The sequence below is a fragment of the Protomyctophum bolini genome (assembly GCF_963924005.1).
Source record: "Protomyctophum bolini genome assembly, chromosome: 19".
NCBI classification, from domain to species: domain Eukaryota; kingdom Metazoa; phylum Chordata; class Actinopteri; order Myctophiformes; family Myctophidae; genus Protomyctophum; species Protomyctophum bolini.
In genome coordinates this window covers 23063559-23091190 of record NC_137880.1, presented here as the reverse complement: position 1 = coordinate 23091190, position 27632 = coordinate 23063559, and the positions used below count along the sequence as shown (strand labels likewise).

The 27632-nt window shown below is 41.4% G+C and overlaps 3 protein-coding genes across 3 annotated transcripts in view; 2 read left to right on the top strand and 1 right to left on the bottom strand.

The window, feature by feature from the left end:
- The first annotated feature begins 558 nt into the window (after positions 1-558).
- Positions 559-4005, top strand: naa20 (N-alpha-acetyltransferase 20, NatB catalytic subunit). The gene is made up of 6 exons (XM_080791253.1): positions 559-658; positions 1193-1217; positions 1973-2063; positions 2603-2738; positions 3111-3256; positions 3670-4005. Exons 1-6 carry the CDS (start codon positions 606-608, stop codon positions 3753-3755), a joined length of 537 nt encoding a protein of 178 aa, XP_080647379.1. The 5' UTR covers positions 559-605; the 3' UTR covers positions 3756-4005.
- A 135-nt stretch (positions 4006-4140) lies between these two features.
- On the bottom strand, positions 4141-12093 carry crnkl1 (crooked neck pre-mRNA splicing factor 1). The gene is made up of 14 exons (XM_080791252.1): positions 11910-12093; positions 10539-10691; positions 10342-10433; positions 9998-10156; positions 9348-9514; positions 8366-8544; positions 7911-8081; positions 7246-7437; positions 6995-7054; positions 6795-6875; positions 5979-6218; positions 5764-5865; positions 5211-5459; positions 4141-4841 (listed from the first exon to the last, which is right to left on the bottom strand). Exons 1-14 carry the CDS (start codon positions 11955-11957, stop codon positions 4170-4172), a joined length of 2565 nt encoding a protein of 854 aa, XP_080647378.1. The 5' UTR covers positions 11958-12093; the 3' UTR covers positions 4141-4169.
- A 279-nt stretch (positions 12094-12372) lies between these two features.
- The window catches only part of cfap61 (cilia and flagella associated protein 61), a 48298-nt gene continuing 33038 nt past the window's right edge, over positions 12373-27632 (top strand). The window contains exons 1-10 of the mRNA XM_080791430.1: positions 12373-12508; positions 13322-13477; positions 15311-15461; positions 16072-16148; positions 16955-17022; positions 17768-17888; positions 18960-19092; positions 20484-20708; positions 24288-24403; positions 26551-26590. Of these exons, the coding sequence (XP_080647556.1) occupies positions 13335-13477; positions 15311-15461; positions 16072-16148; positions 16955-17022; positions 17768-17888; positions 18960-19092; positions 20484-20708; positions 24288-24403; positions 26551-26590 (1074 nt within the window). The 5' untranslated portion in view covers positions 12373-12508; positions 13322-13334. The remainder of the gene's footprint in view (positions 12509-13321; positions 13478-15310; positions 15462-16071; positions 16149-16954; positions 17023-17767; positions 17889-18959; positions 19093-20483; positions 20709-24287; positions 24404-26550; positions 26591-27632) is intronic.

The window sequence follows — 27632 nt, the reverse complement described above, 5'->3', positions numbered from 1 at the left end:
ATCATGGGTGGTTGGGTTAGCCGATAGCCTACTAACAACAGTCACCAACGTCGACTCTCAATAATCACATTTTAAGTGTCTGATTGATTGAAGTTTTATACAGTTTGCAGAATGGGTAGGCCTGCATTTCACATGAAAGCACAACCAACCATAAGTTCGTACTATAACGGCATTAATTTGACCAGTTCCCAAGAAAAGTACACCATTTTAAAGGCTTACCTGCGGGTTGTTTAAAAAGAATCCAAATTGAACCTGCCGCCAGTTATAAACGTACAGTAGTGTGGTTCCCCCTTCACGTCGATAGAGGGCGCCCGTTTCTTTAGTAAAATAATAATTTTGGCTGAGGGGCAGTGTTGCCATATCCGCTTATTATAAGCGACCGCGGCTTGTTTTTCTGCGAAGTTCCTTGTTAACTGGGGGGGGGGGGCTTGTTTGTAAACTAGTTATTTGCTTATTTGGCTTGTTTCCTAATGTGAAGTGCCAGGGTGGGGGCAGCCATACCAGATGTGTAATGCTATTTTCTTGATAAAAACAAAAGACTATATATAAAAGGTCGCTTATTTCTGTCGCAAAATCTGGCAACACACACGCACAAGAAGCTAAAGATGACAACATTGCGACCATTCACGTGTGATGATCTGTTTAAATTTAACAACATGTGAGTGGAATGCCATACATTTAGCTGTAAAAGATCACTGTCTGTCGTTCCTCATATAGTTGACATTGTTTGTTTTTGTGGCTCATATAGATGTGCTTCGTTGTGGTCGCACTGGTCGGGTTGTCCATCTGTGAGAGCTAGCATGCTAACTACAGCTCCATCCTCCAGTAAACAGCTGTACTGTAGTAGCAGGGCTGTCTTTTGTTTTATTGGACGAGATAATGCAAATCGATTCAACTGTGCTTCTGACATTGATATGATATTGATAGCAGATATGCTTCTGACATAAGAGTCTAAATGGCATTTGTGTTAGGCTTTGCCTTTTAGGCTTCATAAACAATAATTGCACGTACAGGACACACTATGCCAGTCATGCTATTTGTCATAATCTGTCCTGTCATTAAGTAAAATTATTAAGTCACAATTAAGTAAAAAGTAAATAGCGTTAATAGGCCATCTATAAACTATCAATTTTTATTTTATTTACCCCCCCCCCCTCTCCCCCCAACCTTCATAATTTTCCTCATTCAACAGCAACTTGGATCCTTTGACGGAGACTGTATCCTTTTTTATGTATACATGACAGCATCATTGTTTAAATAGCATTCCAACATTATTAATATAATGCTTCATCCACAATTTAGGCATTTATCAGACGCTATTAATCCAGACCGATTTACATTAAGAACAAAACATAATGAAATATAGGCCTGTTGTTTCTCCTTAAAGGTGAAGATATATATTGTCTCTGTCGGGTGGAAACCTTACCTCCAAAACTGTTACTTTTCAGGATTCAAATTTAAAAGTATCAGTGGTAGCAGATCTACAAGCTCAAAATGTGTCGTGAATCTGCTACTATTGATGCTTTTGTGTGACATTTGACTGTAGTATGATCAAGGAGGGCATTCATTTACGGAAAAGGACAACCATAGAATATGGAGATAGGTTTCAAATCAACCCGACAGCGACGATCTGTCTATGTATCAATCTTAAACAAGAAAAAAATGAGAGAAAAGGTATTACACATTTGTTAAAAAAAAAGATGATCAGGTCAGCCACTCAGCCCTGATGAAGACCAGTATAGGTCGAAACATATCGGATTAATAAAGTATATTCTCCTTTAAACTCTTTAAACTTTGAGTGCCCGGATCTCCTTTTTTATCTGATGACTTATTCCCAACTGATCCAGGAGCACCTTTTTACAATTTTAACACATTTGTTTAACTGTACGTCTCCAGTGAACAACTGTGTTAACTTGTCTCTTCTTTGCCTCTGCCCTATTACACATGTTTACTTAACCCCTGCCACACACAGTATGGGATCCCATTCTACCTCCAGTACCTGGCTCACTGGCCTGAGTATTTCATAGTGGCCGAGGCACCAGGTGGTGAACTGATGGGTTACAGTAAGTACAGTATATCTCAACCTGTCCGAGTCCCCAATGTCAGTGCCATTTTAGCCTCGGAAACCACAGGCGTTTTGTTTAGTGCCGTTTTGACCTGCAGGCATTACAGTGAAGTTGATGAAATTGAGAAATGTTTACCAGAAATAATTGTGAAAGATGATATTCCATAAATCTATGTTAGTTATAGCAGTTTTTGTATTGACTTGTGCTTTCGTTTGAAATGTACCCATTCTACAAACTGTTCATGAAAATTTCAATCAATCAATCACATTGGTCAAAGATGTCTCATCCACTAAAAATAAGTTAATCTATATTCACAAAATGTTTGCCATTTGATTATAACATGTCAGGTTTATTTGGTTAAGCCCCATTATATACAAAAAGTGTTAGCTGATCTACAAGCTGACAACACATATCGTCGTGACACATTCTGTGCTTGTAGATCGACTATTTTTGAAAGATGTTACCTTAATGCCCTGGGACGGGACTGGGCGGTCAGGTTTAAAGTGGCTAACAGCATGGTTGGTTTTCCTGTGCAGTCATGGGGAAGGCGGAGGGATCGGTGGCGAGAGAGGAGTGGCATGGCCACGTCACGGCCCTCTCTGTGGCCCCAGAGTTCAGGAGACTGGGCCTGGCTGCCAAACTCATGGAGATGCTGGAGGAAATCTCAGAAAGGTATGTAGAAATTATGATGTAATGCTGGTAACACTGAAAATATCCAGAGTTCATTTCACTCTGAGAATGTACAAATGCAACAAAATTGAGCTTACCTAAGTGACAAATGTTATGTTATTCATGACATTTGTACTGCATACATCAATGATAATGTCTGGACTCTGGAAACCTTGTGTGTCCAAAACTGTTACTTTTCATAATTCAAAAGTAGCAGATCGACAAGCTCAAAACGTGTCGCTTCGCGTTATGTTTCAAGTTTGTGGATCTGCTACTTTTGGTGTGATGCAGAGTATGATCATTGATCAATTAGGGCATTCATTTACGAAAAGATACAAAGTTTAAACTGTTTCATTATGTCTTTCTGCCGTTTAGAAAGGGCGGCTTCTTTGTGGACCTGTTTGTGCGAGTGTCCAACCAGGTGGCAGTGAACATGTACAAGCAGCTAGGCTACAGCGTCTACAGGACTGTTATAGAGTACTACTCTGCAAGCAACGGAGAGCCAGACGAGGACGCCTACGGTAAGATGATATTCAACTACATAGACCCGTGTCAAGACCAAACCAGTGGTTTTCACACATTTTTATTCAAATAAGTCTCAACTCTCAAGTGTTTACGTACTGTTCCTCATTTGCTGGGAGCTACCCTTTGAGAAAAAGTATCCGACACAGTATTGAATCAGTCAGAATAAAGTGTCAAGAAGAGTGGACTGCCCTAACATTTGAAAATAATATAGGATGAGTTGGCAGCAAAAAGGTAGGACATATTGGGAAGTATTTTGACTTTACTCAGGGCCTCATACCAAAAGCCTAATTGATTCTCTCCTGTTTTTCAATGTATACATTCTAAGCCTCTTTAAAATTATTTATCCTATAAACAAACTGTAGTCAAGTGTAATCATTTGATGCGGCTGACCTCTTTCTCTCTTCTACAGATATGAGGAAGGCCTTGTCCAGAGACACAGAAAAGAAGTCGATCATTCCACTGCCTCATCCTGTCAGACCAGAAGACATTGAATAACAATAGACGGTGGCTCTCCGACGCTTCTCAGTGCTCAATTATGTAATTACCAAAAACCCATTTGGTCAGGAATAGTTCTATTGTACATAGCTGGAGCTGATGAACGGGATATAAATGTACACAACGGAAGCCGTGTAACTCCCAAAAATCGAATTAGTCAGAGAGTCACCGTTTCAAATGTAAAATAAATATATGCAAGTTCATTTCATTTCCTGTATATTGTAATTTGCTTAATTAAATAACAAATTCAAACTGGGTTGTTTCACTGTTAAATTGTGTATTTACATTGGAATACTTGCAAAAACAAGGGCATACAAAAGACAACGATTCCCCATTTTTGTAAAACAAATTGAAAGACATGAAACCCCCCCTCCCTCCCCCCCAGTTGTCTCTGACTCAATGGGAAACATTTTTCTACTTTTCATCATCACGCCTCTTCTTGGCCTGTTTCTCACCAGCATCATCATCATCCTCACTGTCACTACCACTGCTGCTGCTGCTACTACCGCTACCACTACTGCTGCTGCTGCTATCATCTCTGTCGTCGTGATGTGGCACACCCTCCTGTGGCCCCTGCTCACTTAATTTGGGGCCATGACTCGGTTTATCAGAAGGGGAAGCCGACACAGGGCCCGGGGGCTTCTCAGTAGAGACGGGTGACGAAGATGGCACTGCTTCATCGCCCTGGTCCATCGGGGAGGAAGACTCTGCTGCAACATCTTTTGGGATAGGGCCCGGGGGGTTCTCAGGCGAGGAATCTGGGGATGAAGAAGATTCGGCTGCATCATCCTTGGGCACAGGGCCCGGGGGGTTCTCGGGAGAGGACTCTGGGGATGAGGAAGACTCTTCCGCATCATCCGTGACTACGGCGCCCTGGGGTTTCTCAGGAACGGGTACTGGCAACGAAGGCGGCGCTGCATCGTCCTGGGGCACCGGTGGTCTATGTGGACGCTCCTCTGGTTCGTCCTCGTCATCTTGCTGCTTTCTCTTCCACATCTTGGCCATGGCCAGCAGTTTAAGGTTGGGCTGGTTAGCCGCGTCCTCTGGGAAGATGTAGTCGTAATACTCCTCCCAGCCTGCGTCCGACTATTGGTTGTGGGGAAGACAAAGGTTTGTGAGTAAAAATGTATTGGAGCTTCCCACAATTAGAATTCAGAATCAGAGTTTATTTTGCCAGGTGCGTTTGTACATTTGTCTCTGTGAGGTTGGTGCATTACAGTGAAGTTGATGAAATTGAGAAATGTTTACCAGAAATAATTGTGAAAGATGATATTCCATAAATCTACCCAACTGATTTTAACAACAAATTAACATTGAAAGTGAAACGATAATTATACACTGCCACTACAACATGTGCTATTTGAGACGACAGCATAATTTCTATGAGCAAAAATGTAAACATTTCTATGCAGTACCCCACATCACCCAAAACCTTGTGGCAGGCCAGGCACTCACCCCGTCCTCGGCCGTGAGCTTTCTCCTCTTCTTGACCTTCTCGGGCAGCAGCTTCCTGACTCTGTCCACAGTGCTGTCTGAGCCGAACTCCCTCTCAAAGTCCCTCCAGGACTCTAGCAGCATGAGGCGCTCCTCCTTTTCCTCGCAGTTCCTCAGGCTCCTGTTGGCCTCCTCATAGATCTGTCTGCTCCTCTGCATTCTGTCGCCGCTCTCTATGGACAGCTCAAACTTGCCGTAGCTGATCCATACCTGGGAGAGGAGGAGACAGCAAGTGATGTCAGGGCGGGGAGGGTCACTTTTGTTTTTTTGCATAGGTCTAAAATCGGAGTCAGGGTGCAAAAGTCAATTGAATAATCTACATATGTACAGAAGTCTATGCATGTAAAAATGAATGCAAAATCACTTCTTCAAATGCATTTTCCCTAGTAGGCTTTCATCATTCATCTTACCGGAAGCGACTGATATTGGATACACAAATTACTACGAGCTATACAGATTACTGTGAATACAATTATTATTCCACCATAAAATAAATTCAGCCTGGAGTTCTTACCTTGACATGCTGGGTGCGCTGCAGGAGCCTATTATAAAGCTCTCTGGTGTTTTCGTACTCTTCCTGTTCAATCTCGAAGTCAATGTATGACTTCCACAGAACCTGAAACAGTAACCAATGTAACCATTAGTCACGTAACACAATTAATGGACACTTATCCCAATAGAAAATAAGTTGCATTATTAACAACTATTCAGAAGGGGAAAAAGCTGTACCTCTGGCATGTCCAGCCGTGGCTGTCCGATGGCAAGTTCAAAGATGCTGCGGGCTCTGTCCACATCACCCAGGATGGTCTCCAACTCCGCAAACTTGATCCAGGTGGTGCAGTTCTCGGGTCCAAACTCCAGGTATTTCTCATACAGCTTCCTACAGCGGTCGAACTCTCGTAGCTGCAGCTCCAGCTCAATGTAGCCTTTAAACAGCTTGTTCTTGGGACATTTACCTATGGCTGAGCCCTGGGGAAAACCACACATTACATGAAGTTAAGAGAAGCATTATTCTAGCAACACCCCACCCGTGCTTAATTAACCATTTATATTTGGCTACTCAGAAGGGTATAACCACCACAGACTTCTCTTCCACCTGGAATGTTTTGAATAATTAAATGGATATAGTTGTTTTGGCGGACTTATCCAAGCTCTAGTGTTTAATTACTGGACTGTTTTGTCCATCAATTACAGGATGTGAATCACTGGTTTCTTTCTTAAGCGACCTGAAAAAAACGTAAATGTAAATCAAGGAATTTATTCACTGCTGTCGTTTACGTTTATCCTTTTTCTCCTTTGAACATTAGTGTTTGAATTTGTTGACAACATACGTGTTATTTTATGTTATGTTGATTAATTTAATATATAGGAAATGTTTGCCTGAATGGCTCACTGTACCACATGCTGTTTTTCTGATTAATAAAGTAATCAATCAATTGAGCAGAGGCATCTCATGTAGCGTTCTGGACATAATATCCAAATCACATTAAAAAAATGCTTTCTGTGGACACAATCCAAGCGGATTATAGTAAGTGTTCTACATACCAGGCCTCTCCTAGCGAACGGGAGGTTCTTCTGGCGGATTTCAAACTGGGCGTACAGCAACCACATCTTGGCAAATGTGAACTGGGGGAAATAAATGCAGGATAACATGCAATATTAATCAAGCATATCATCAAAATTGGCAAAACGTTCACAGCCAATTAAATTAAGGAACCAGAAAATAAACCGTATTATCACAGTACCTTTTTGTGAGGGATGAGGTCCAAGCATGCTTGGTACACCTGCCTCGTTCTGTCAGGATCCTGTAACAGGAAAGTCAAACAATTTCTATCAGTACAGCATACATACAGTCCATGTAAATATCTACCATAAATGGCTTTAGTTGAATACATTGGTGACACAATTCTATATCCCGTGTATTTGCTAAGTAGCTGAGGCACCAACTCCTGCACAATGTGAATGTGCCTACATCAAACACTAAACGCTGACCGACCTTGACTTCCAGTTCTTCGTACAGTGCGTAGTTGATCCACAGGTAAATGTATCTCCGCCAGTGTCTCTTCTCCTGTATGGGGGGCATGTTGGCGATGGCCCTCTCATACACCTCTCTCACCGTGTCCGCGTCTGTATCGCTCTCCACCAGACGCAGATAGTCGAACCACGCATCATAATTGTGTGGGCTTGCCTGATCGGGGAGTTGAGGGGTTTTATGATGAGTTCAGACAGACAGGTCAACACACAGTTGAGGTTACAAAAACGCTAAGCTGTTAAATGAGGAATAAAATGCTAAGGGGTAGAAGAAGGGGAGGTTTAACCCATTAAGACCGCCTTAGGCCGATTCTACAAATGCCTTCTAAATCAGCAGTTCTTACACTTGCTACAGCACGCTCGCAGCACGGCACAAAGTAACGCTCTGTGAGCTTGTATATCTGCCATTTTAAATAGCCAATGTTAAACCTAAAATGACGTGTAGTGATGTTTGTTACGGAGAGACAGTTTCCCCCTGCACACATACTTAAAAATGTGTACATTAGAAACAAACTTGGGTGTCAACAACTATGCCACCATGCCTTGTTTACTTAGGCTTATGTTATAGTAGTAGTAGGTAATATGGTTATCGGTATAGTGTTACGTTAAGATTCAGTAAGTGTATTGTACCTTGACTTCTTCCTCGTACTGAAACCTTCTCTTGCTGACGATGACGTCCTCTATGCCCCTCCTGTCTCCAAACTTCTTCTCAAACACAGTGTAGTTCTTGAACAGCTCCTGGGCCTGCTGTTTGGGGATCCTGTCCAGGGCGTATTTGTAGATGACCCGCACACGCTCAAACTAAGACAGAAACACATCACACAACATTGCACAAAACAAAACTGAAGGGTTCTGGTTTCCTTATCAGACGATGAGGCTTTCAAACTTATTCGATTTCAAACATCCTCATCCCAAGATACCATTTCTACTTTTACTTCATTATATTTAGACCATTCTGACTGACATAGCTAGAAATATGGGCTCGTCAACAAATGTCATGCATATTCAAATTTCAATTATTGTGGAAAATCTAATTAAGAACCGGTAATGGTAAATGTTGCCTTTAACATTTAAACTTTTCAAACCTCTTTCTGCGCCTCTTCAAACCTGGCAAAGGCCACAAAGAGGTTCTCATCCACGTATTCCTCGCCAAAGAACTCCACAGCCCTCTCAAACACCTTCCTGCCATGAGCGATGTAGCCATGTTTATCCTCAAAACGAGCATATTTGATCCAGTTCTTTACTTGAGGGTGGACAATCACAAGTACACTGGAGTTAAGGAACTTTTATGTAGATTGAATGCATACAGTCTTGTTACTTGGTCATTCCATACTGGCACATGGACTGCGTTCTAAGTCGTTCCTTTTTCCTACCCAGTTCTTTATTGTCAATATTAATATTCACTGTACCATGTAATAAAGCAACAGGCTGTGGACAAAACAATGTAACATGTTCAGTAGTGTGGCATTTGTAAGTGTATATTGTCTCTGTCGGGTGGAGACCTCATACCGTGAAGGAGTGAGGTTTAGTGATGCCAGTAGATACTTCTGAGCCATCCCATCAGGTGGTGGCATGAACCATAAGCTGTAGAGAATGATCCTACTCCCGGGTCAGCCCGTTTGTGTGCCGTCTCTCACGGGCCGAGGATCAAGTCAAAGGGACATATCTCTTTTGCTGCCATTAATTGTTGAACTACTGTGCTGCACTATTCTAGGGCTTACTTCTAATTATTTCCACTAAATAAGGCAACAGGGTTTGTGCGCTTTGTCTCTGGGAGCTCTTGCATTGATTCCATGTTGGCAGTTTTCATCCTTCAATGTGCGAGCCCCTTCTTTTTGTTTATGGACTCTCATGCTGGCCTCTCGCACCCGTTTACAGCCCTATAGTAAGTCTTGAGTTTAGAGCTCAAACTTCCCTACCTCCTCGGCTTTCAAGGAAGTAAAGCTATGCAACAGAGGCCTCTGTGGGGAAGAACCTAAATTAAACTCCCCATGTCCATTTAAAAAGAAAGATTGTGACCCTGCAGAAGACCAATAGTGAAAACAAAGCACTTTCAGAAAAGGATATATCTCTCATAAATGGTGCGGGCCTTGTCCACTTCCTTGTATCGGAGCTCAAAGTTAATGTAGGAGTGCCAGGCCTGCTCCTCTGGCTCCCATTCCATCCAGCGCTCAAACACCTGCCTGCAGCCTGCAATGTTCCCCAACATCTCCTCCATGTAACTGTACTTGTACCTGTGTGGGGGAGGGAGGCGAGTCCAGGTTAACACAAGCATATCTTCCACCCTCTCTATGTCAGTGGTTCTATTTTTAAGTACAGCATAACTCTCAGGGTGCATTTGGAATTTTTTTGAGAACCACTGCATCAGCATATAGTGCATGTTATAGCTCTAACCATTTCAGACTTTAAACTGGGCCAGGGGAATATTCGAATAATCTTTGACAGAGCAGTTGAAAATTCTAACTGGTCAGCTTTGTGCATCCCTAGATAAAGTATGCTGTATCTACAAACTTTAGGCTTATGAAGATGAAACTTAAATCTTACTTTGAGCTCGCCAGTCACCGCAGCACCAGTACCAACTGACCAAAAATCAAAGTCGATTATTCTTCTGCTACTAATCACGAATATTCAATAATATTTTTTGATAATCAATTTTTATCCTCAAAAGCAACTATTCTGACCCATCCCTACTATTCAGGCAGTAGTAAAGTAAGTACCAGAAGGAGTTGACACGTGGCAGGATGGTGATGGCTCTGTCCCAGATGTTGCGGGCGTGGTTCACCTGCCGGCTCTTCATCTCCATTTCGGCATACTTCAACCACAGTGTGATGTTGCGGTGGTCCACATCCAGCGCACGCTCGTAAATAGAGCGAGCTCTAGAACAAAGCGCATTTGACTCATTAAAGCAAAACCTTCCAGAAAATCCATGTGTACAGAATTAAGTAAGCCAGTGGCGATGAAAAGAGGCAATCTACCAGCTCACAACGTGCCTCGATGTGACAAACTGTGAGCTTGTAAATCTGCTTTTTTTCTCGTATCGTTGTGATAAAAGTAACAATACCTCTGGATCTCTTTCAGACTTTCCTCCCATTGTGCGTACTTGATCCAGTTGCTGATGACAGTACGATTCTTTCTTATATTGTCCTCAAACCCCTGAAAACAACATTTTGATCAATTGATCAATTCTTTATCCAAATGACACAGTGATGCCAACAAAGCCACTCGTTATGGAAGTCAGCAGCATATACAGTCACTGACCTTCCTCTTCTTCAGCTTGTAATCGTTCAGCTCCTCCTCATCCGTGATCTTCTGCTTCGGCGGAGGAGGCAGAAGTTCTAGCTCTCTCTCTTTGGCTTCCCTCAGCAGCTGCTCGGCCGTGATCTGAACCTCTGCAGGCGCCTTGTTCTTCACCTGAAACAAAGTGCAAACACGCCACATTGTTATTCCAACAGTGATGTTACAACTAAAGCTGCAGGTACAGGCATAAGTTTCGACATACCAACAGTCCAACAGTAATTAGTCCGACACCCTAGACCCTACCCAGAACTGCAGCATCACTCCCAATCTTCCGCCGTAGTCTGAAAACCCACCTTTTCAGACTCCATCATGGCCCATAGCACTTACCCCACCCCCTTAGATAGCAATTCTAGTAGTCATAGCACGTCATAGTACATATGTGTAGCATAGTAGTATAGATGTATAGCTTATATGTATAGTTTCATTATAGATATTCCACTGTTACTTTCTTAGCTACGCATGTTTCTTGATAAATGTCTTTATGTGATGTATTCCCATGCTTTTGTTCTTGCTTAATGTAAGTCGCTCTGGATTAAGAGCGTCTGCTAAATGCCTAAATTGTAAATTGTACCCCAAACCCTAACCGCAAGCAAAAAATACACAAAACACAGCAGTCTGCAGCAGAGCCTGAGACCCCTGTTATTCGCCATGCAACTCCTGCAACCATTATCCCCAATGGCAGTTGCAAGGAGTTGCATTGGTGCGCACCTAAAGTTAAATTGGCTATGTTATTATTCAAATGTAAAAAGCAATAAGGAATTTGGGAAATGGTCTTAAGTAATATAAACTATACATGATGATGTGAACGCTTGGACATATATGCATAATAATACTTCTACAATTATAACACCTGTGGATAGCCAGTCAGTCTGGGCATAAACAAGAAGTTGAAGGGTAAATAAATGTACCGGTATGTCTCAAATCAAGATCATATCATAGAGAATTGTATCGATTTATACTTTTTTTTTTGCATAGATACGAAGGTAAAATTCACACACAAAAAAATTATCTGATAATAGTCTTGATCGATCCAGGGCTACTTGAGTGAATTAAATTAATTCAGCGGTGTGTAGTTCTGGCGCTATTTTGGCCCATTTTGAAATGGTTAAATTGCGGAAACAAATTTCATGTGAGCCAACTGTGTTGACACGTTTTAGTCTTTACTATTGTAATTAAAAACCTGCTTTCATAGACACGTTTTACGTTAAAGCGTCAAACAAGCAGAATATATATATTAAAAAAAAAAAAGAGTCTCGTGTCGCGCTGAAACACCTCAGCGACGTTCGTTAGCTTAACGTTAGCATCAGTGTTGTGTGGGTTTGTTCTTCTTACCTTCGCCACCTTCGGTATCCTCTGTTTCCCTGCCGCTGTGGACGCCATGGTTTTACCGTAACGATTCAGATACACCTACAAGAAATAGTTTGAACTTGAAGACAAAGATATCAACGATAGAATAAAGTCCCAACGAAAGTTATCTCGTTCTGCGTTCACAACAGCCTGTGCGCCGCCATGACACTTTCCCAGGATGCAGCTCTGCGATAGTGTTGCCAGATTGTGTGAGAGAAATCAACCAGGTCAACAAAACAAGCCCGTGTGTGTGCGCGACTGTGCGTGCTGCTTTTGCGTCTTTTGGGCTTGTTTTCACAAACCAGGTTGCTTATTTCTCTTTCTCTCGCAAAATCTGGCAACGTTGCCCTTAACCCCTGGCGTGCGTTCTTCTGCGTAGTCGTCGTGGTAGTAGTACCATGGTTACAGCATCACAGCCCCGTCATTGATGTTGATTAAACTCGGTTTGGTTATAGCACAGGTGAAAGTTTATTAATCACTTGATTTGCATACCTGACGGCGCCGTGAACGAAAATACGTTAAGCTAACGAGTAACGACCAACGACACTGAAATAAGAAAGTGGCAAAGTTGGAGCAGGAGGAGGGTAAGTTAATTTGTAAGGGGCTACGCTACTGTTGCAACCATAGAACAATAACTTGTTGTTGTCATGTCAACTTGTCACTTGTCGTCGGCAAGAGCTGAAAGCTGATCCACATGCAAGCTTATTCCTGGTCCAGTGCAACAGCGAGGCTTTGCTCCAACAGTGTTTATTGTGTTAAAACACCATCATGAATCAAGACATTTTTTTTATCAGATGATAGTAATCAGTATGTGATAACCTCTCTTATATAATGGTTGTCACGTGACGTCACGTGACTGATGTTGACTGGGCAGGTAATTTTCAAACACCAATGAGTGACATGAAATAAGTTGAATAACCACCACAACAAGCAAGTTCACAACAATACAACAAAGTTTAAAAACGTGCTGGTATTTAGCTTGTTGCAGACGACTGTTTAAATATTTTTAAAATGTTTAAAATGTTTCACTGTATGTATACCTTTGTCCAGCACCAGCCAGGAACTGGATGTGTGCAAGCCACCTGCTTTTTAAACTACTGCATGAATGAGTCTGTGAAATAGTTCAGTTGTGTGTGTGTGTGTGTGTGTGTGTGTGTGTGTGTGTGTGTGTGTGTGTGTGTGTGTGTGTGTGTGTGTGTGTGTGTGTGACACTATTTCTGTCTAAAAAAAAATAGACAGAATAGACATTCAGAAGTTGCAAAGAAATTGCCAGATGAATTTGTACTTAGGCCTATTTCTTTCTAGGTGCCGTCTGAATAATACGTTTATATGGTAGTCTGAATGGTTGCTAAATCTAACAGAATTGCTAAATTGGCAACATTGCTCACAACTGACAGAACAATACAGAAGATGACCACCATAACTTCAGCCTGTGGCACGGTTGAGAATGTGACAGTGAGACGCACAGAAGCATGTGACGCTCAACAGATCGATGACCTGATCAATCCCTCAACTGTCGCAGTGTTTGGAAGGGTCCATGTCATCCACCTTCTGTGAGTAGCCTGCCTAATAATATATTATCAATGTTTACATTGATGTCTACATTGGACAAATGAAGACACTGTGTGTGTGTGTGTGTGTGTGTGTGTGTGTGTGTGTGTGTGTGTGTGTGTGTGTGTGCGTGCGTGCGTGCGTGCGTGCGTGCATGCATGCGATAACTCGGGGCCATAAGCCATAACTCTGAGAGGGTACAAATGGAACCAAATGGACCCATAACTATCTATTTGGTTGCATTTTGTACACTCTCAGAGTTATAGACCTGTACGTAAATGTTAATTTGGTAAATGGAACCTCACTTTGAGAACAATTGATTTTGATTATCTTTTCTCATATCTTTTGTCCTTTCTTTTTGTGTCTATCTTTTAAGTATTAAGCATTTATTACGACCTTTGACCCTATATGGGGTCTTGGCTCCAAAGGAGTAATATATGATGTGGCTGTCAAGGATCACAAACCAATTCAGGCAAAAAGGTGTACCGGTACATTTATTGGAAAAAAGCTTCACAATATTCACAACAGGGCAAGCATGTATCTATATAGCGTCAGGGTGGCCAATGCTAAAAATAACAAACAAAACACCCCCCCCCCCCCCCCCAACCCTACCTAGAAAAGAAATAATCCTAAACTACACCAAAAAGAAAATTACAATCTAGGCTCCCTAACTAAACGTTAAACAATGGGTCAAAACTAGGGCACCAAAATAAATAGCAGCACACCCTTACCAGATACAGCTTCCCTGGGGTTTGGGATACTTGGACAGTGTAAACATTTATTTGGATTTTGGACAAAAAAACGTGTTTATACTTTTTGTATTTGTATAAATATTTTGCAATGTGATTGTATATAATTAGGGGAGGTTCTCCAAAAGCCCTTTTGGACTTCTAAAACACACAATAATGCACAGTATGTGTTGCACTCCCCCTCAGCAATGACTGCAAAACACACTGCAAAACGGGGATAGACTCCCACACTCTGGCTGATACCGACAATAAGCTTCTCCAACCTACTTTACTACTTACTTACTTACTATGGAGTGAACTCCCCATTGCAATTAGAACAGTCGACTGAGTCTTCAGACTGGAGCTGAAGACTCACCTCTTCAGACTCCACCTTAACCCGTAGCACTTGCCATAGCACTTACTCTAGCCTCGACAACCACGCAGGCTTCTGCAAAGGCTAAAATTTTAATTTAGATAGCATGTTATGTAGACAGATGCCAAGTCATTATTGACCTGGCATCCTATAGTGCTCAGTTTCAATGTACAGCTTATTGATTTTGTTTGTATTTTCTACTGTCAGACTGATGATAGGTTCTTGGTTTACTTATGATCCTAGATGACTATTTATATGCATTTTATGTATTAGGTTAAATGCCTAAATTGTAAATTGTTACTAGCTCCTCTTTCTCCTATTCTCTCACAATTGATGACAATTTACAATTTAGGGCTTTTAGCACAGAGAGTCTACAAGAAGCAAGGTAATCACATGCATAGAACGCATAGATAGACAGTAGTGCCTCAAGAAATAGCCTCGTTCCCAGCCGTTACTCATCGCTCAAGTATATCCCAGCAGGTAAACCAAAGCAGCAGGTATCATCTCTCTCTCTCTCTCTCTCTCTCTCTCTCTCTCTCTCTCTGAAGCATAGTGGAGCTTAATAATAACTGTTCTTTTGGCTTACAATATGATCTTACAAGACATGTTTGTAAATGCTGTGATTATGACAGACATGAAGAGATATAAAGGCTAATAGAGTCAGAGAGGGAGCCAACCTTTATTGAATAGCCTACGTCTTGGGTAAATGTCCTCTCTCTCTCCCTCCCACACAGTGAACGAGCTAACCTGGCAGTGACCTTGGCCAACGCAGAGAACGAGGTTCTGGCCCACGCGTCCTTCTTTGACTGTCCCGTTGGAGACATTGTGGACCAAGCTCACTGGGAGCCTTTTCTACACCGGAATTTCAGCACTGAAAAATGCACAGTCTGTATCACTGATGTTTAATTAATTAAATAACAGCCATCTATTATTTCTTCACTGTAAACTCTGAATTCTTAAAGATGTGCTGTGATATTTTTCCATCCTAAAACATGATCATCAGGTATTATTATTATATAAGGAGGACGATTTAAAAAAAGTGTACAGTATTTGTAAAAAAAAAAAATTATGTGGACACGCCCACCAATTCATTAAGTATGCCTGATTTGCCTTGTGGGTATGATAAAGGGGGAGGAGTTAGGGGAGGGGATGATATTGAAATCGGGAAAGTTTGAGGTTTAGTGTTAAAATTCAGACCCGTCTGAAGTGAGTTGTACTGTACTGTACTGTACAAGCTCTCCCTGGCCTCTGTCTGTCTGTGTGTTAGGATGCACAACAGTGAGACTTGGTGGTGTGTTAGGCCTGCACAACAGTGACACTTGGTGGTAAAAATATGCTATGCTCAGGTATTAATGGGTTCAAGTTAGATATAGCATACTATGATTGTACAAATATTTTCACCCATGTTGCGACACCTCTGCCCTTGTGAAGTGTCAATAAACTTGAAATTGAGTTGAAGTTGAACTGACCGCTTCTCTTTTTCACCACCACACAGATCTTGAACACGCTGTTCCTCCACCTTTTTGTGGCTCAGTCCAGCTTCGCCACAGCAAGTGTAACGGAGATCATAAGGTGGGGAGAGATTGAATATTATGGTTTCTAATCAGTGGTGGAATAAGTACTCAAATTGTTAGGGGCGTGTCCAGCTTTGAGGGTTTGTGTAAACACAAACATTGTCCTAACAGGCTAACACAAACATTTAATGCCATTGACAATGAATGGCCAATTTTGAGTGTTTGACAAAGACAAAAGTGAGGACGCAAATTGTGATTGGCCGGAATGAGATGATGTATGATTTTGCATGTGACATCATCATATCATACCTAGAAGTTTGGGAATATCTGATTGCATTTAATGACGTTAAACTCACTTTGCCACTGGATTTGCCACTCACTTTACGCATGCGCATACCCTCTATTGTCATCAAAATATACTTAAAGAACCCTAAAAGAATGTGCCAGTTTTCAAAATGTATAGAAAAAACAATCTTTTGAAAATAGCCAATATAGATAAGCTGACAATGCGTTTCAAAGTGACACTTTGTGAGCTTGTACATCTGCTATATTAAAATAGCCAAAGCATATATGGCTGAAGTGGTTAATTTACATTTTGTAATAATAATCAAAATATACAAAGTAACTAATGACTACAGTTGTTAAATAATTTAGTGGAGTAAAAAGTAAAAGTCTGTCAAAAAGTATACTTACTTAGTATAGTAATTGATACTAGTTACTTTCCACCACTGGTTTCTATTGCACATTATGAGCAGGGAATTCTCAATTCATTGAGTATAATCATATGATGCAATGTTGGAATTGCTAATCATAGAATACTGATCCTTGTCGTTAAATAAACATGCTTCACCCATGTCTTCACAGGGCTGTTTTCAATGTCGTCACAGAGCTGCAATATATCTGTCTGGTCAGCCCAAACATCAGCCGCTTAGGTGAACAATTATATTCTACCGTGTACCTGAGTGTTTGTTCAGTATAGGGGTCTCCCTGTCTCTCTGCCTTGTTACTAAACAAGATTTTAGGTTGGGATACCGATTGCATCCAATAAGGAGAGGGAACTCATGCAGGACACAGGATAAACGTGTGAAATTGGTCGTGGAACACTATGAAAATTGAAGCTGATAAATCGGTTATCTCTCCTGATTGGATAAAATTGTTGTCACTCTCAACACATTTAATTTCAGTTTACCGTTAAACACTCTGTTTATTTGAAAAGGCCTTGAGAGTTTCACCCGTTTTGACACCTGAAGAATTTTTCATTATAGTTTAGTCATTCTTTTACCTAATTCAGTTACTTTTAATTCGTTTTTAGAGCGGGTTTGCTAGTTTTTATTTTTGTAACAACGCTTAGTTTTTGTTTTAGTTTTTTATTAGTTTTAGTGTTAGTTTTTAATACTTTGGGTTATTTGTCAGGTGCAGGATTCTAAAATGTAAGTAAGAGTAAGAGTAGAGGAAATAAGTAGGCCTATTGTGTAATAAAAAACTCAAACGAAGGGCATTTTGTCTATACTTTCAGGTGTTTTTGTTAGTTTTGTATAAACATAACACAGTTTCAGTTAGTTTAAATTTTTTGTGTTTTTATTATAGTTTTTATTTAGTTTCGTTAACGAAAATGTTTTAGTTTTATAGTTTTCGTTATTTCGTCAATTTTATTTAACTATAATAACCTTGTTGCAGAGCCTGCGCTGGATGAGCTTTTTGTGCCGATGAAGCGTATCCGGGACCCCGGCCCTCAGTGCCTCGCCTTCGTCTGCCACAGACACACACACTGTCCCGCGCTTCATGTCCGCAGAGCCAGGTATAGACACACACACTGTCCCGCGCTTCATGTCCACAGAGCCAGGTATAGACACACACACTGTCCCGCGCTTCATGTCCACAGAGCCAGGTATATGTAGTCACACACACTGTCCCACGCTTCATGTCCACAGAGCCAGGTATATGTAGTCACACACACTGTCCCACGCTTCATGTCCACAGAGCCAGGTAGGCGGCACAATTATTACATAATGAGATAATCACAATTATTTTTTGAATAATCATCATAATCGTCATAATCATTTCCATGTTAAAAAGTTTAAAAAGTAAGAGTAACCCGAAATAAAAACGGTCCTCGCACATAGCTAATTTATGTCCACACCAATGTTTCAGAATCAGAAGCACCTTTATTGTAACATCACAGGTTTTCACATGTAAAACTGTGGGTGAAATGATTGTTTTTGTGCAAGCTCCAATGTTTTGCCATGCACTCAGCCATCAGCACAGCCTGACAATGAGTCCCGGGCTTGATTCCTGAGCCAGACAGACCTTGGCTGTGTACATGTGTCACTCCCACAATCTCCGAATGCTATATATAGTCTGGAACTACACCTCCCGATATCTTTAGAGCTTATGTATTTATTATTTTATTTCCATTTCTACTAAGCAACAAGCTATATGCTTAGATGATTTCTGTTTATATTAGGATACATTTGCGCGACTGTAAAGACAAAACATAAGTGGGGAGGAGGCTTCCCTTCCGCTTTATATTTTACTCATGATCAGAGCTGCCTTGCTCCAGAATGTATGACGGAAGCATTTGAAAATTGCGAGACTAGTCTACGCGAGACTAGTCACTCCCCGACTCCCCCCCTTTTTCCTGTCAGTCTCCACTGTACTATTGAAATAAATGTAGAAAATAATCAAAGACTAAAAACTATACACTTCTGAGAGACTACAAATGTAGGTCCATTTGGTTGCATTTGTACACTATCAATGGACAAATTAGCACTGGGGATTTTACTGTGCGACTTGCGAAAAGTGGCAGAATCGGCTTTGACTTCCCAGGGTGTGAAGTTCATGATGCAGCCTATATCATTTTATTTTGCAGGGTGGAAGACCACGATGACCTCACACACATATTCACAGAGCAGAGCAAGGAGCTGTCAGCGTCCTGGGGTCCCTTCTACCTGGCTGAACTCATCCAGAGCCAGGACCACTTAAACCACGCAGCCGTTTGTGAGGTCGGTTCAAGACAGCGGTTGTAAACGCCAGGGTTCGGGTCAGGGGGTTCCAGAGGGGCCATGGGCAAATGATTGATACTGTAGTGTAGTTAGGAACCAAATGGACCAAGGGTTTGAGTCAAGAGAATCAAGAGGGGTTTATTTGGCACTCACTCACTCAGATGGGTAAAAAACAGCAACATGTTAGGTTGGACAGACAGGTGGGGCAAAGACAACAACAATATAACATGATAATAATAGTGGTCATGATCAATTCTAAGTGCAATGTAAAAAATAAACAAAAATAAAAGAATAATAAGAAAAAAACATGAATAGTGGCACTGCATAGGACTGTCACAATTATTACATAATCGTCTAATTGCAATTTGTTGAGATAATCGTAATTATTTTGTCAATAGTCATAATCGTTTCCATGTTGAAAGACTGGCTGAAAATAGCTGATCTACAAGCTTACAACATGTCACAAAGTGATGTGTTGTAGATCAGCTATTCAGCTTTTTAAACCTTTTAGTATAAGAAATTAAATTTAAGTAATGAATATCATATTTTTTGATTACCATGCAAACAGAAATTTATTATTTATCCATAATGTTCCAACGTTCAATGCCACAAACGCAGTTAAATCGTTAATCGCAATTATTTGTGTGACAATTAATCGTCAACCCATTTGTAATCGCGACAGCCCTATATAGCACTGCAGATGCTTTCGCCTGGCCCTGTCAGAAATGCTCCCGCTGTGGCACATTCCCTCAGGACCAGAGAGATGACAGACAACCCCCCCCCCCCTCCTCCTCCTCCTCCTCCTCCTGAAGCTGACATGTGTTCATGTGCAGCATATGGTAGATGGGAGCTGCGGCGTTGGCCAAGACATGCTCTCACTGAACATATTGTGTCCAGACATCTGTGGCGTTTTGAAGCTTTTTGTACTGAAATTATGTCCACCGCTCAGGGAAACAAACCGCGGACAGTGCAACAACATTTACTCCAGAGGGGCTTGTTTTTGGCCTAGTCCACTTTTCCTGAAGAAAAATACCATTAATTATTGTTTTAATGTGATAATTATGTGATAATGGAGTATGTAACAACGGTAAAACATAGATTTGTGTTAATATAGTGAAGGCCAGGTCCGATAGGTCTACTTTTATGTTGTGAGAGTTTTGATCCTGAGCTTGATTATTCGACCTATTAGCCAAAGAAACATACAGAGTAACCTAGAGTTGAGATTTAAGATTTAAAGGTGGCAAGAAATGTATAAATTCATCCCCTGTCAACCAGGCCCTGTCGGTTGCTGTCGTCACACTATAGTGTCACACCAGTGTTTAGCGTTACATGATACATCGTGATATAGCGAGCATGTTTGTGTAAATAAACGCTGCTGTCTGTGCTCACAGAGTGGTGGCATTGCTGTTGGTTTCATCAGTGTCAGTGGAGACATTGATTTTGACCTGCTGAACGAGAGCTTTGAACTCAGCGTGTTTGACGGTCTGTACAAGCAGCAGCCACACCAGGACTTGTCTAAACATGGTCTGTACAAGCAGCAGCCACACCAGGACAGGACTTCTAAACACGCTCCTCGGGGCGACCGATCTGATGGTGGCATCTCCACAGATACCCAAGTCTCTGCTCCACGGGACCCAGCAGAAAAGGTCTAAAAAGCTAATTTACAACAACTAGTATAACCATACAAATACAATATCCCTTTGAATGTACACAGTAATATACGTATGTCTTAGACATAACTGGCATGTAAGTTAGGCTATTAGGGGCTAATGTGTTGTATTAAATGTGCCTAACAAAGGCCCACAATGTTATTTTTCATGCGCTGCTCACTGTTTGACAAAAGTGATACCCTAGTCCTTCAAAGCTGTGCAATGCCAGATTTGTATGCACATATGTGTTTTATCAATGAGAATCTTGTTTTATCAATCAGAATCATGTACGTAAAATGCTGATATTTTAATCAAGAAGGATATTTAAGAATGATATTCTGGGTTCAAGTTCTACCAGTGGTGATTATCAAAACAGTTACCTCTCTTTGCCACTTGGGGTCGCCAACATACACAAAGTGAGAAATCAGTGCAGGATTAGAGGAGACTGGCTTCTCTTTAAATCCTCCCTGTCAAAAACGTCATTATGTTATGTCCAAAACTGTTACTTTTCAGGATTCAAATTCAAAAATAACAAAAGTAGCAGATCTGCAAGCTCAAAATGTGTCGCTTCACACAGCATTTGGATCTACTACTTATGATGGTTGCGTACTGTGACACTAGTATATTCAAGTAGAGGTAGAGCATTAATACAAATTTAAAAAAGACAAAAAGTTAGAATATGAAGATAAAAGGTTTCTGGCCAACAGCAACAATAGTTGTATTATTATTGATCTATGATTTTCAAGTAATATTTTCCTAAAATCAATTACCGTTTGATTTGATTTTGTTAAAGGTGTCAGATGAAGAGGAAGAACAAACTGAAGAATCCTTGATGCGAGGGGATGCATCTGAGCACCCTCCTCAGAGTGACCAATCAGCAGCAGGAAATCACAGACAACATGCAACAGAACAGGTCTACTAGTCTTAAATACCCAGTATCCACTAGATAAACAAAGTAAAATATAGTAATTTGGATAGAATAAAATCCACTGCATAATGTGATGTGCCATTTGTTTTGTGATATGCCATTCATATTAACTTTGTTAAAAATAAAATCAGGCATTTGTTCCTTATGAAGCTATGGACCTTTAGAGTTTGTTTATAGCACTAAACATGACGTCATGTGGCAGCCAAGTCTATGGACCTTTAATGTTTGTTTAGATTACGATGTATGTTTAAAGACGGAGTGCCGTGATTTTTGTACTTTTTCTGTTTTGCATGTGTCTATGGAGTTAACAATTTACTCTACTTAACCCCCGGGTGTGGTTATAATATTCAAATATGAATTCCCTTTGTATTTTTGGTTTCTTCCTGAAAGCTGAAGCCTTTGAGTCAAAAGGCCCAATTGAAATAACACCATTTTAGTGACATCATAACCCTAACCCGTCCCCATTATCATACAACAACAGCTGTGGCGAGGCTTATGTTCAGGTAGGTTGTGCAAAGGTGAAAACCAGGTATGGACCGATTCCGTAACGGGTCTCATGGTCGCAGCCTACGTATTTCCTGTAGGCGGAAAGATACATAACGTCAGTCTTACCCATACCCAATCTTTACTTTATACCTCATATACTAAGCATTAAAGTATGAGGTATAAAGTACAGCAGCCTTGTGTTCCTAAAACAGAAAGATTGGTTGATAGATAGATATTTTGATATTCCGTTTTTTTCCAGTTTTTTTTATGTTGCCACTACTGTTGGAGCAGCCATAAACTACACAGGTTCATCCCGATGTTCTGGGCATCTTTGTAATGTTAGTGTTAGTAAAAAGCAGGTAAAAGAGTAATGTTTGAGGCAGACTAACATCAGTCACTTTTCCATTCACTGTAGTAGAAGCTTGGTGCGGGGAAATCGCAGATGTGTCGTCTCTGCCTACAGGAAATACGTAGACTGCGACCATGAGACCCGTTACGGAATCGGTCCATACTTAATGAACTGGTGGGTGTGGCCACATAAAAACATACCGTAATTTGAACACTTTCTGTAGACTTTTTTGAAAGAAATCTTCCTCCTTGTATAATCATACTCAGTACTTGATGATCATGTTTTAGGGGCACTCCATCTTTAAAGGAGTATGGCCCTTCACACTAGAGTATTTTTGAAGGCCCTTCTATGCCCAGCTTTGTGTGTCTGTGTGTACCACATTTGTGATAATTTGATTGGCTGAGCACGGAATGTGATGATGTATGAAGATAAGAGTGTCCCTCACTTCGCACAAGTGTGATTATTTTATTTTATTCTTTTGTTTTCTTGCTTCTGGAGGCGGAACAAGGTAAAAAACCCTCAGAGCAAGGAGAGGTCATGCATGTCTCACCACCAAGTTGGACAGAAGACGAGGTCCTTGTCTCTCCACCAAGTGAGACAGCTGAGGTAAAAAAATAATACCGTTTTCTCTACATCAGTGCTTCTCAAAGGGTTTCGTTAAAAACCTCTGAAGCCCATCACACACCGTCTGCGGCGCGACGCGTTGCCGCGCGGCGCTGCCTGGAAAATAGAACTGTGTTCTATCGGCGCGCCAGGCGACGCAGCGCGACGCGGCGGACGGAGTCGGTGTGCGATAGGTTCATTGAAAATAATGGAGGTGGCTGTGTCCGCCGCGCGGCGGACGCAGCCGGTGTGTGGTGGGCTTTATATGAATATGGCTGCAGACCACCATCTGAAAACATTTTGTGCCAGAGGGACCCTAGCTCCCCCAGAAGACAAGATGTATGTTTTTTTTATATATACTATATACATACAGCTTTTGTCCCCACACGTCGCATATTTACCATTGACAATGAAAGGAGAAATTAGGTCATATGTGCCTCAAATATGATGTAATTTGTGGCGACACAAACATTAACTGCCATTGACAGTTAATGTTGGAAAATGTAGAAGAGCAAATCGGCTAACCAATCACATAAATTCAGTTGTTCATGAGATGATGTATGTATAATGATAAGAGCGCCCCTCACTTCACAAGGTTGTGATTTTTAAATGACATTTTCGATAATCAAACATGTAAAAAAAAATCACACCCGGGTGAAGTGAGGGGCGCTCTTATCATTGTATATCATCATCTCATTCCGGCCAATCAGAATTTGCGTCCTCACCTTCATCTTCAATGTTTGTCAAAACTGGCCATTCATTGTCAGTGGCATTCAATGTTTGTGTTAGGACAAAGCTGGACATAGGATGGCTAGTGCCCCATAAAAGATAGCAGGAGCTTGTAGGTTGTTTGTATAGCCAACATATAAATGGATAAACTGGTCAAAATCCTTGTTCATATATGCCCCCCCCCCCTCCCTCCCAAGGGGCCCTGTACCCCAATTTGAGAACCAATGCTCTACATCCCCTGCTGTGTCGCACAAAGCCGAAGATCAGCTAAGAGCACGAGTGGTTGAGTTACTCGAGAAAGAAATGATTTGGGAGTTAATCTCAGATGACCTTGACATTTCAGACACACTAAAAAGCAGTTGGCGGTCGCCGGTCTTTGCGGGGGGAAGCACTGAGCTTTATCTTTCGGTTGGCACCGGTGCACTAATTAATAACACTGCTCTCGTTTCAGCAAGAGAACACACATGCTGCCGACGTGCCCAGTGCCAGTGGGCGGAGCGGGAGCCCAAAGCAACCCAACGCCTTCTGCATTCGGCTGTTTGTCATCGACAAGAGCTACGAAATGCGGTAAGGTCACCGTGCGGTCACGTCACGTGCATGGAATAAATTATATATAGAGCATAGCAGTAGCGGGCATTTTCTGGTTCCACCTACCCAAAGCCCATTCATCCAAGCCTCCCCATTCCCATAGAGATTTATTTTCCTCGATAATTTTAAGCGTAGAATCAAGCCAGCCAGGCTTGATCCTGGTGAATCATAAAACAAAAGGAGAAGAAAACACAGAATCAAACTTTGTGAGCTTGTCGATTGGCTATTTTCCGAAAAAGCATTCCCCACAATCGCAGAAAGCAGAAAATACACTAGTACAGAGCCCTGAGGTACTCCGGTCACCCATATGGGCTTTAAGTGGTTAAAAAGGTCATCAGTAGTCTTTGGGGAAGTTACTTAATTAACCCGTTAACCCTGGCTCGCGTAGCATGTCATTAAAAAAAAAAAAAAACGTCTTAACGATAGCAGATCTACAGGCTCATAAAGCATTTTGAACTTGTAGATCTGCATTTGGCTTTTTTGTTTTTAAATCTTTGAAAATAGGGTAAAAGTGGTGTGGGACCAAACGGATAACCAATGCATTTTCACCCATGGAATTCATCCATTCATAGTAAAGTGGCTCGCTATTTAAATTTGTGGTGTATAATTAATTCCTTTGTGGCGAATTTGCATCACTTATAGCTGATTTGCATGTGTAGTGTCTTTGAAGAGATGTGTTCCAAAGTGAGAGATTCACCATTCAAAAAAGGCCATATACCTGCTCTTAAAAAATAAAAATAAAAAAGACAGATGGCACCAAATGCAAAAACAAAATTCTGCCTTTGTTGATAGTAGGGCGTAGCGGTCCAGGCACCTACAGCACATTGCGGGTTCGAGTCCCGATCCCCAATGGGCTTTGCTGCCATTATTGAAGCATTATCTTGTTTACTGTAAATCGCTCTGGATTAAGAGTGTCTGCTAAATGCCTTAATTTGTAAATTGTATACTTTGTCCTATAACTGCCTTATACGTCAGAAAAAATTGCTGATCTACAAGCTCATGTGCTCAAGCTCATTGTGATGTGAGCTATTGATCAGCTATTTTTTAATTTTTTTTTTTACAAATGTCCCCTATAATGAGTTAGGCCAAAGGCATGCCCAAAATAGGGCCATCGGGTTGAAAGTCTGTGAACGGACCTTTCCGTGCATTTTTGGACACATCTACGTAGAACACGGTTGGCAGCCATTCCGGGAGTTGTTATTTGCACAGTCAAGTGAAGTCAAATTAAACAAAGTGTGCTACGACCTGTGTTACAACAACACACGCTATAATAATTATAACAACAGTGCTTTTTCACTTCTTTCCTAATTTCGGGGACATCCTCGTACAGTGCCAGTGGTGGCAGTCATCCAGAGTTTCCTTCTCTGTCATATGTCACCCCGACAAAAAAAAGAGGAGAAAGGAGAGTGACTGTTATTTGGCCTCCCTCCCCTCCCCCCCCCCCCCCCCCCCCCCCTCCTGCTGGGCTCCTCTCAACAGTCCCCCTCTACTCCCCAGCTGTTAGAGAATATGGAATTCAGACGCTCCCCGCGGAGAATGAGCATATAATTAATGAGTGCAGTGCTTAAAGTGACAGCGAGTTGAAGCCGGCAAGTTGGACTTGGATGGTGTGTGCGCCAAGAGGGGACGGGGGGATGGGGGGACGGTGGTCAGGTTGGCTGTGATCTCATCTCTCCCATGTTGGCTTCCTCTCGCTTCTCTCTGCCCACACTGGCACACACGCATGTTTTCACTTAAGCCTTTTGGGTTCTTTTTTTTACGTGCCGTCGCGCGGCGGTGTGACACAGGGACAAGAACAGAATGAATAGGAATGGAACATGCATCTCGTATCATTGTGCGCACAGATGTCAGCCTATCTGATAAAGTAGTTGATGACGGTCATGGTATCAAGGGTATAATTATGCTTACGCAGATGAGTGACTCACCACATGTACTGTATGTACTGGGTCAAGCAGATAAAGGTCATAATTCATAACTGTGTGATTATGAATATTAATAATTCATAAAATGACGAGAGGCGTATGGGAAGGTTTGTTTGCTTGTAGATCAGCTGTTTTTTTGTTTCTTTTTTGTGTTGCACGACTGATCCTCATTATCCTCTGTGTTTCCCCATTTGCCTCTTCCAGATCGGTGGACTTTCTCCCATATGTATTCACACTCTTCCCCGTAAGTATCACATTGTGTACACTGTACACGGTTACTGTTTTTGTGATTGATTGATTGATTGAATACTTAACAGTTTGCAAAAAAAAGTAGAGAGAGTACAGTTCTATACAAAAGTATGCTAAAAAGGATTAAAGCCAAAAAAGGTTGTAGAACTTGTAGATCTGCTATTTTCAAAAGACCAAAATATATAGGGCTGAAGTGGTTTGTGTATTTTGTAATAATAAGCTAAATCCACAAGGTATTAAAGTTTTCAAATAATTGTAGTGGAGTAAAAAGATAGTTTATACGGTTCCCGGAGACAAGGGCAGTCTTTGTTTAGGCCGGGGCTACTTACACAAACATAAGAACAAACTCCTGTCCTGGCCCTTCTACGTATACAGTATGCCACATTAAATGAATAATGCATCGTGAATTACATCATAATTCACACTCAGACGGGTGGTTTCTTTTGATTGATTGATTGAATACTTTATTAGACAGAAATGCAAACAGCAACAGAGTACAGTCAAACACTTGGTCCCAAACATAAGTCTCCTCATCCAGCCTGTTAACCTATTCCAAAATCATCGATTGCTATGTAGAGTCTGCAACTACACGTCCCAAAAGCCGTGGAAGCTGTCGCCAATTTGTCATTTCTGTTTATATTTACATTTTAAAATATCTTTAAAATAGCGCCAAGCTATATGTCGTCTCTGTTCAGGTGGAAACTGTTACTTTTCACGGTTCAAATTCAAAAGTAGCAGATCCACAAGCTCGAAACACGAGATCTGCTACTATTGATCATTTTCTGTGACTCTGTAGTAGGATCAATTACGGCGTTAATTTACGGGGAAAAAAAGACAAAAAGCTGCAATATGAAGATAAGAGGTTTCTGCCCGACAGCGACGGTATGCTTTAACAACTGACAAATGTACGTGGGTCATCCGATGCATAGCTTCTTCACATTTTCCCCTGTTCCGTTGCACATCAGACTGTACGACGGAAGCATTTGGAAATTGGGCGAATCAACTGAGAGACTATACACTTTATTTATGTATTATTA

Coding starts and splice junctions, on each gene's coding strand:
- naa20 (XM_080791253.1), top strand. CDS start 606: ATGACAACATTGCGACCATTCACGTGTGATGATCTGTTTAAATTTAAC. Junction 1,218..1,972: donor TGGATCCTTTGACGGAGACT/GTATCCTTTTTT, acceptor TGCCACACACAG/TATGGGATCCCATTCTACCT. Junction 3,257..3,669: donor GCCAGACGAGGACGCCTACG/GTAAGATGATAT, acceptor TCTCTTCTACAG/ATATGAGGAAGGCCTTGTCC.
- crnkl1 (XM_080791252.1), bottom strand. CDS start 11,957: ATGGCGTCCACAGCGGCAGGGAAACAGAGGATACCGAAGGTGGCGAAG. Junction 7,055..7,245: donor ACGAAGAACTGGAAGTCAAG/GTCGGTCAGCGT, acceptor TTCCTGTTACAG/GATCCTGACAGAACGAGGCA. Junction 6,876..6,994: donor ACCTCATCCCTCACAAAAAG/GTACTGTGATAA, acceptor TATTTCCCCCAG/TTCACATTTGCCAAGATGTG.